At 44.5% G+C, this 10006-nt stretch overlaps 1 protein-coding gene across 1 annotated transcript; it reads left to right on the top strand.

The window, feature by feature from the left end:
• Positions 1-586: 586 nt before the first annotated feature.
• LGALSL (galectin like) lies at positions 587-9558 on the top strand. The gene is made up of 5 exons (XM_039462183.2): positions 587-1079; positions 1841-1912; positions 2091-2179; positions 2817-2994; positions 5259-9558. The coding sequence occupies exons 1-5, from the start codon at positions 1044-1046 to the stop codon at positions 5400-5402; spliced, it is 519 nt and encodes a 172-aa protein (XP_039318117.1). The 5' UTR covers positions 587-1043; the 3' UTR covers positions 5403-9558.
• Positions 9559-10006: the final 448 nt, after the last annotated feature.

Here is a 10006-nt window from a genome sequence, read left to right as displayed (position 1 = left end):
AGTGGAGGCTCTCTGAGGACAGTGACTGAGCCCAGTTTGATTTGGTAAGGCTTAGACTGCTGCCCAAGAGAGTCCAGGGACCCCAGACCTGCCTGTCCTTCCACAGGGAAGAGAGACCTTTCTGTATCTAGCCTCCTGGGATAGAAAGGTCCCTACCTGGAGTCCTCTCTGCTTCTTTCTTTCAGGTCACATATTTCTTGCTGCAAACCTTCATACCTTCCATTCTCTTTCTGCTCTAAAGAGCAGAATGAATCCTTCCCCTGATTTTGCTGGAATTTTCTGAAACAAATTTTTCCAAGTCTCCCGCTCTGGAATACCACCCCAAGCACCCAGCTTCCCTGGACCTCATCTCCCACCGTCCCACCAGCCCCCCGGACGTGGCAGAAGGAGGAAGCAGGCTGAGTGTTAGGAGGCTGGAGGGGCGCGGGTGGCACAAGCACCTGTCACCTGACCGGCTCGGGCCCTCACTCCTCCAGCCGCCGCCCTGCCCGCCCTCCAGCCGGAGTGCGCCGACCGGGTCCCCGCCCTCCCCGACCGGGACAGGCCCTTCCCTCCCGCCCCGACCTCCGCCACCGTCCAATGGCCGAGGGGCAGGGCCCGCTGAGCAAGCCGCGGCAGCCCCGCCGGGTTCCCGCCCTGTTCCCGGTTCCCGAGCCGGGCCCTGGAGGCCTTTAAATGCCGCCCAGGGCCGACGCGGCACGGCCCTCGACACCTTTCTTAGTCGGGCGGCGGCGGCGACGGCGGCGGCAGCAAACAGCAGCGTCCCTTTGGGTCCGGGTCGGTTACGGCCGCCGCTGCTACCTTCGCCCTCCCGGCCCGCACGGCCTCCCTCGCCCCCGCCCCCCGCTTCTCCCCTCCCTTCCTCCCAGGCCGGGCCTGCCAGGTCGGCTCAGGGGCCCGGGCGTGCGCGCGCGCGCGGGCCCTCGTGTGTGTGTGCGCGCGCCCGCGCCAGCTCGGACCCGCGCCCCCGCCCCGCGCAGGACAGCCCCGGGATCCCCGCCCGCGCGCCGCGTCCCACGTACCCCGCCGCGCCGGGCGAGAAGATGGCGGGATCGGTGGCCGACAGCGATGCCGTGGTGGTGAGTGTGGCAAGGCGCACGCCAGGCGCCCCTCCCCGCCGCCCCGCACTCCGCCGCCGCCTGCTCCAGCCGTGCTGGGATGCAGAGAAGCCGCAGGCCCGGCCGGCGCCCCGCGCGTGGGAAGGCACCCGGTACCTGTTAGCGGGCGCCGGCTGCGCGCGGCCGGTGTGGGGGGCGGGAGGGACGCCCAGGCTGAGGGGCTCCGGGCTGGGGAGGGAGTTTGGGGAGGATAGCGGGGTGGGGGCACCCGACAGCCCCCTCTGTGCTGTGCAACCGCCAGCCAGGTGTGCGCGTGGGTGAGTGTGTCCGGGGCGCGCGCCCCGCCACCGCCTCCGACGTCCCGGGGATTCCCCCTTGGAAATGGGTCGGCGCTCTGGGCTCCCGAGAGAAGTTGAGCTCAGCCGCTGCACTTCAGTCACGTCCCGGAGGGCAGGCCTGGGCCGCCACGCTTCGAGAAGCGTTTGCGGTTGCAGAGGGGCCTGCCCTCTGGCACAGGGCTCTGGCTCCTCGGTGGACCTCGACCTTGATTTTGATCTGTATCTGAAGGGTCTGCGGATCTTCAGAGGCTTAGCTACCGGGTGGAAAGGACGGGTTTTGTTCAGGGGGTTATGAGACTGTCTAAGGGACGGTGAACAGGCATCATCTGCAGATCCTGTGTGCATGTGGAAGGCTGCTGGATTCCACCAGATCTGTGTGGGTTCTTCTCCCAGTCCCCCGAAAAAGAGTCCAGGGAAAGCCAATCTGTATGCTTCTATTTTTAGAAACTAGATGATGGCCATTTAAACAACTCTTTGAGCTCTCCAGTTCAAGCCGACGTGTACTTCCCACGACTGGTAAATGATTTTACTCTGTGCTCTGTCTCTGTCTGTACCCTCCTCCTTTCTCATTGCTTTTAAATTATTGATTGATTGATTGATTGCATTTTCCAGTGGGTCAAGTCTTCAAGATCTGAAGACTTGGCTCTTCCCTAATGGGCTGTAAAATTCCTTTTTCCTCTCCCACCCTTTGCAGATAGTTCCGTTTTGTGGGCACATTAAAGGTGGCATGAGACCAGGCAAGAAGGTGTTAGTGATGGGCATCGTAGACCTCAACCCGGAGAGGTAAGGCAGAGTCTTTGTCAGGACAGAAGGCTCAGGCTGTGGCTGAGCCCTGCCCACTCTTGTTGTGGTTTAGCACCCCTCCTCTTCCTCTCCTTGTGGACAGTGTTGCAAGTTGCCAGTGCCAAGAAAGTACCATGTTCCCATGAAAAGAATGTGTATGAATCCCAGCCATCATTTCTCCAGACAGCTATTTATATCAGAGATGATAAATATAGGCCCACATTTCTCTTTGACCCTTAGGGAGGCCAAAGGATTTTTTTTTACTGGCTTTGAAAAATGGTGCCAGGAACAAGAACTATCAAGATGAATAAGAACCCTACTTAATATTATTTCCCCTGGTCAATTTCTGCAGCGGTTTTTGAAAATTCTGAAGTGGATTGATACACAGATGTATGGTCACTTCGGGGTATGTGAAATCTCTAATTTTAGTCAACTCCACCAAAGTTTTCATCAGAGCTTGCTTTAGGTAATAAAATAAACTGGTTTGAGTTACTTGTCCATAATCTAACCTCTCTTTAAGAGCAATGACCTCTTAAAAATGGACAAACCCAGAGGAGGAAAAGGAAATATAAGCACCTGTGTCATTTTGAATGTTTTTATACCCAACCCTGAATCCATGAGATGATTTTCTTTTTAGCTTTGCAATCAGCTTGACCTGTGGGGACTCAGAAGACCCTCCTGCTGATGTGGCAATCGAACTCAAAGCTGTGTTCACAGATCGGCAGCTACTCAGAAATTCTTGTATATCTGGGGAGAGGGGTGAAGAACAGTCAGCAATCCCTTACTTTCCATTCATCCCAGACCAGCCTTTCAGGGTGAGTACCTCGAGTGCCTCAGCCCCAGCCACTGGCAGGATGATAATGTTCAACTTACCTAGTGTGTGCCAAGAACACTTGAAGCAGCCAGAATTTCTGCATGTCTAGGAAATTTGTCTCCCAATGGTAAAAAAAGGAAAAAGATCAAAAGAGCTCTGTTTGCTGATATAAATTAACACTTACCATAGTAGCTCTTAATTCTATTTAGCCCGTATATTAAATAGACCCATAGTTACATGTCTAAATTGTTAACAACAAATAACTTTTCTATGTAGTACCCAACATAGTACTAGGCATATAGGAGATACCTACCCCCAAATATCTGATTAATCAATACTAATAAGTACCCACTTATTAAATATTAATATTAAGGTTCAGAGCTACTAATAAGTAGCTCTCAAGCTTATTTTTATGGCATTTTAAAGAATATAATGATGATCATTTCATTTTCTTTTGTTCCCTTTGCTAATCCCCCTTTGGATTAATTAGCCTCAGACTATTTCACAGTTACAGGCTGTGTGGCTGACAAATTTCTTCCCTTGGGCCCGGATAATAAAGATTTGCTCCCCACTATCTACTGGGCAGGAAGCACAACCCAAACTTTTCACCCAATCAATCAGCATTAGCAGCACCTTCCTCTATGAAAGGCAATGCGAAATAAGGGATACAAGTAGTGACACAGTGGTTTGCACCTGTAATCCCACCACTTTGGGAAGCCGAGGCGAGAGGATTGCTTGAGTCAAGGAGTTCAAGACCATCTTAGGAAACATAGCCAGAACGCTGCCTCTGAAAAAAAACAATTAGCTGGGCATGGTGTCCCACACCTGCAGTCCTAGCTACTTGGGAGGCTGAGATGGGAGGATCACTTGAGCCCAGGAGTTCGAGGCTGCAGTGAGCTATGGTTGTATTACTGCACTCCAGCCTGGGTGACACAGCAAGGCTCTGTCAAAAAAAAAAAAAGGCGGGGGGGGGGGGGGGACAAGAGAAATGCAAGTAATAATGTGTTAAAAAGAGGTCAGACCTAGTGTTAAAAAGAGGTCAGACCTAGTGATGAATTGTCATTACACATTACACCTTAACATTACATCACAATAATGACAACTCAAAATCTCCATGAAGAGCCCAATAAAACAGAACTACACTTAATCTGTTACCCTTCATCGAGAAATTTTCAAGTGCCTCATGAAGAAATAATTTTTTCACTTGCCTCCTTACATTCTGAGGGGAAAATAAGAATCCATGATTTTTGCATCGATGGTAGAATTGAGATAGTTGCCCTGCTGGTTATAGTCTAGGGAAGGCACCCTTGTCCCATTGTCTCCCCTCACCCCCTTCTCTAGAATGGTGTTGTCCCCTTGGGCTCCTCTTGGCTGGGATGGTTTCTTGGTGATGAACCTTAATGTATAGCTCATGAATGTGAGTAACCATAGCTTCTGACTGCCAGGAGGAATATAATGCTCCCCACAACAAAACTGAAGTGAAATAGGCCTTTCTTGGTGATATGTTTTAGTAATATGAATTAAATGTGACTAATATCACATATAGAGCCTCCTTACGTGGTGAATACCAATGCGTTTAATAAACCCATTATAGCACACTACCAGCAATTAAACTTTATGGTAAATGACTTGAGGAAAAAGCCATTACCTTACAGAACCAGAATTTCTGTTTGGCTCAACAGAGCTTGTTAATTCCACATTCTTGGTCCAATGGTAATTACTATGTGTAACCCTCTCTCTGCCTTAGTGTTTACCGTGTTTGAGTGTCTAGACTATTATGGCCTGCTACTAATGGGTACCAGTTCTGCCTTGTGAGGGGCTCTTCTGAAGGTGGTATAGAATTATTCAGGGGATGATAGTGGAGGCATTAAATGCCATGTAAACAAGTCTATGGTACTTTCCATCACTTTCTGCAGTATAGGGAGAAGGGAGAAATGTTAAAGCAATGCAATTTAAAATCTGTAAAAGGTATTATATTGAATAGTGTAGAGCAATGGTCCTCAAAGTGTGTTTCCTATGTTAGCAACATCAGCATTACCTTGGACCTTGGTAGAAACACAGATTCTTATGCCTAATGAATCAGAAATTTTGGAGGTAGAGCCCAACAATCTGTGTTCTGACAAGCCCTCTGCAGGTCTCAGTGCATTCTAATATTTGAGAACTACTGAAGATATTGCCTTTCTTTCTCTAAATAAAGTATTGTTTGTTTTCTCCAGTAGGGTTCATTGAAATTGTGGATTGAGATTATTATTTTGTTTCTTCCAGGTGGAAATTCTTTGTGAGCACCCACGTTTCCGAGTGTTTGTGGATGGACACCAACTTTTTGATTTTTACCATCGTATTCAAACATTATCTGCAATTGACACCATAAAGATAAATGGAGACCTCCAGATCACCAAGCTTGGCTGATAGAAACCATCTCTATTTCAAATAGGATCACCTGCCATGACTATCTGACTGTTGGTCTGGAATAAGTGTCCTAGCAAGATCTGGAGACTTAAAAAGAAAACAAAAGCAAATGGCAAGCTTCACTGTCTCTTCTTTCTGTGCAGTTTAAACCCAAAATGACAACTTTGACCGTGGTTTGCCCTTAAGAAGAAAGCTGTTGGGACAAAGACACCGAGCCATTATACCCAGAATAAAATAATGCATTTATGCTGGATTTTATTCAGACCAAACTAAAATGGATTTGTGATGATTTGTGATTTGGTAGCAAATTATTCATCTTTTCAAAGCAAGGCAATGCTTAGAAACAGAAGTGCTAAAGACACTTAAAAAACCAACAACAGCGGTACAGTGAAATCAACGCATTTCTGCACTGAAGTGGAATTGTGTAGCACAACCAATATTTTAGTCAGGGTATTTACATAGAATGTAGGTTGTTCAAGGTTTGACTTTTGTTTTATTTTGTTTTGTTTTGGACAGCATAATGTTAATTCAGATTGTTGAAGCTTTCTTGTAGTTATTTATTTATACTCAATGTATGTATTAGAGAATGAACAATGTCTCAAGAACACCAAGTTATAAACTTCTGAATGTATAAATATCTTAGGTCCAAGGGGAGAAAATTACATATTACATATTATGAAACAGGTGAATGTCTACCTTAAAGAATTGAGATTCTCCATACCCTTAAACTTAGGATCTCTTGATATAAATTACTGTAAGTGCTTTTGGGAAAATTTTGCAAAAACATTTTGATAAAACTGCTTTTCAAGTTATTGTTGGTTACGTAAAATTCTATTTACATTGCTTTTTTCCTTACTGTGAATTATCACAGTATTGGCTTCCTTAAGACTAATTATTTCTCTCTTGATTTATATAATATCATTAATTTGTTATTAAATTAACTGAAAACTCATAAGAGGTGATTGCTTAAACAATTTTTAAAGTGACTATTATATAAACTTTTAATAGAATAATGTGAAAACGTCTGTGGAATGCAGTATAAAGCAGAAGCAAATGGCCCTGAATAACTTACTTGGAAGTAATTTATATCAACTTAAGCTGTTAGCTCATTGTGTAAGTTTTCTTATGTGACCCTCACCAATATCCCTAAGTAATGCCTTTGGAAGCTTCAGGGTAGATAGAAGATGCTTCCTACTGCGTTGGCTCTGAGGAGATAGTAGGATTAGATGGGATCCAGATTAGGAAATGATCCAGTTAGTTTATCTGAAAGGTTAACTCCCAGGACTCCAGGTCTTTGAATCCAGCCAGTAGAGAGAATGCTTCCAATTAAGCCGTAGGTATTTCCCTGCACTTATGGACCTGATCAAACAGGGTGACTCCAACGGGAGGCCGCAGCACTGTAAAGTCACTGCAAGGCAAGGGGTGCTTAAAGTCCTAGGTTCTGGACTTTACAAGCTACATTGGCCCCAGAGGCAAGGAACCCTGGCATTGCTTTGATGATCAGGTAGTGAGGGAAGATGGGGTGCTGGGGTAGAGTGTATTTATATATAATTTAGGTTTTGTTTATACAGCATACTGTGTCTTGTAATGACACATCCTTGTCCAGCTTTGCTTTTTTGAGTTTTTTGTTGCTGTTGTTTGGTTTTTGTTTTTTTTACACAACATGCAGAGACACTGAAGTGGCCATGTCATTTTCAAGTGTCAAGAATGTAGACAGTGTTTCAGTACCAAAGTCTAAAATAAACAAACTAAAATTGTGAGTTTTTTATAGGTGATATATTTGGATTCTTCCTAACTGAAACTGTTTAACGCAGTTCCATTGTGTTATATAAGAAGATACTGTATTCAACAAGACTGGCTGTACATTGAAAAACTTTATGTACAAGCCAAATTACTCAACCATATTCAGCCTGTTCTGTGAGGGCTCTTCTGTGGCTCCAGGTATTTTCAAGCCTGTGATTAGCTTCTCATGGGTTGTCACTTAAAAGCCCTTAAATTTTGAGAATGTTTGTAGAAAGTCCTAAAGGGCACCTTGAAATAGGTTTGTAGGAGTTTTGATTCAACTTATGGTGAAAGAGCCCCATAGGAAGACTCTTGAGTGGCCAACCATTGCCACTCACTGCATAATTCAGCAGAAACTAGAGGAGCAGGGCATGTAACTGATTGGAATTGACACTCTTATTCTGTCTACCTATCAGCTAACTCATTAGCAGCCAAGCCCTTAGGCAGCTTAGTGTGAAAATACAGTGTTAACTATTTGTTTCTCTGTGAGGTTAGCGGGAACTCTTGGATAAACCTATTGGGACTAACCTAAATGATGTGATGATTTGATTCAGGTATAGCTAAATGTGTAAGGAGCTTTAGCTGTAAACTGGAAACAATATTCACACCCTCTCCTGGGCCTGTGAGGTCTAAGGTGAGAATTTCAGGATGGAAAGTGCAATTTAAAGCTTCCACAGGAAAGTATTTGGGTATGTAAGGAGTTATTTCTGACCAGAGCTCTAGTTCTGCAATAACCAAAACCAAGGAATATAAGTAACAATCAGGCTCTGGGGGAATAGAAACCAGGCTTTAGACAATCTGTCCATTTCTACAGTAAACTTGGAGTGAGTGTGTATATCTACTTAAAGCTTAATAGAAGTGACTTCTACTTTTTGGGCTACTCTAGAAGTATGTTTAAATTATTATTATTTAAAATTTTGAAGCCCCATTTCGAATTTTGGCAACCTTAGTTCAAAGCCCCCTGAGTGATCACTTTTAGAATTGATGATTTGTTAAAATGGCAAATCATTTCATTTGTGTTAAAAAGAAAATACTCGAAGGAGGGAGCCCTGTTGCCTTGAGATAAACGGCCTTGGCATTTTCTGGCATTAATGTAGAAATAATGTTCCTATGATGACATATTTTCAAAGAAACACTTTCTTATTTACTGCGTGGTGTAAAATGTTGCTAAATGTGTTGTTAACATTATGTCACTGCTGGAAGTTATTTGCACTATAATAAAGGAATTTTCTACAAAACTGTTTCCAGTTTATAGCACGCTATATTTGTGTACTTTAGTATAGATCATGTGGCCTAGCAGTGATTCCTCACTTTCACACTTGTGCCTCAAGATAACTTTTTCCTGCATTCCCCACTCTGATAAACAAGAGAAAAGTGACTCGGGAGCCTCAGAGACCTAATAACTTATACTGTGAATGGTAAATGCAGTGGGTTTCTTAAAAATATAATTTGTAAATTGTATATATATATATAAATTTGCATACAGCAAATTCACTCGGTATAAAGTTCTGAGTTTCAACATACACATTTGCTCAAGTAACTACCATCTCAATCAGAATATGGAATCATTTCATCATCTTAAAATATTCCTTTGTGCTACTCCTTTGAGTTAAATTTGTCCCCCTTTCCTAACCCTAATTAGGCATCCACGGATCCATTCTCCCTTCCTATAGTTTTGCATTTTTCTAAATGTCTTAAAAACAATCTTATAACATGTAATCTTTTAGAGTTGGCTTCTCAATTTTCATGAGGCATTTGACATTCATGTTGTGTATCTCAGTAGTTTTTATCGCATTCCGTTGTATAGATACACTACAGTTCATCCATTCCTGTGATGAAGGATGCAGTGGGTTTTTCATAAATCAGTAAATAGAATCTTAGCACAATGTACAAAAAGCAAGACTGCATTTCTCTCGCCTTCTCTTTCCTGTGGTCTGAATGATTAGGGAAGAAATTTAATCTCTTGGCTATTCAGCCTACAAATAAAGCTGTATGGCTTATAGAAGTTTGCCCAGCTTCAGTCATTGCTAGGTGACAGATTTACTCACATGCTGGATCTACAGCCCTATTTATACCTTAATTTTATTGATTCCATCTTTTTTCAGGGTGCAGCATTGTGAGGCTGGTTTGCTGCTTTCTCTGTCACAGCTTATGCAGTTAAGTACTGGCATAGGAGGCCTGTAAAGGTAGGGACAATTTGCTGAGGCTGTTGGACAAAGATAGGAGAGCTTACCCCACTCCCCAGCCTGGCTAGGAATGTCTTTGGGGGATGTGACATTTTACTTATGACAGCATTTTGGATTAGATGGCCTGGAACATATATCCATAATTGGAGCTTTTGAGTGCCATGAACCCTTAAGGCCTTCATTCAACAGGTATTTACTGAGCTGTGTCACTTGGATCCATCAGCAAGTATAAAAGACAAGAGTCTCTGGTGGTTTTAAACTTTAGTGTGATTAACAGGCAGATACCCCTCCCCTTCCTCCAGCCCCCAGAAGATTTCTCTTTCACCAGGTCTGGAGTATGGCCCAGAAGTTTGTATTTTCAAGATGCGCCCTGGGCCATGTGTGGTGGCTCATGCCTGTAACCCCAGCACTTTGGGAGGCTAAGGCTAGAGTATCACCTGAGACCAGGAATTTGAGACCAGCCTGGGCAACTTAGGGGGGACCCCATATCAAAAAAAAATTCATAAAGCCAGGTGTGGCAACACATGCCTATAGTCCCGGCTACTCAGGAGGCTGAGCAGGGAGACTCAATGGAGCCAGAGAAGTTGAAGCTGCAGTGGGCCATGATCATGCCACTGCACTCCAGCCTGCAGTGAC

The sequence above is a fragment of the Saimiri boliviensis genome, chromosome 1, assembly GCF_048565385.1.
Source record: "Saimiri boliviensis isolate mSaiBol1 chromosome 1, mSaiBol1.pri, whole genome shotgun sequence".
Taxonomy (NCBI): domain Eukaryota; kingdom Metazoa; phylum Chordata; class Mammalia; order Primates; family Cebidae; genus Saimiri; species Saimiri boliviensis.
This window is presented reverse-complemented; position numbering and strand designations above follow the sequence as displayed.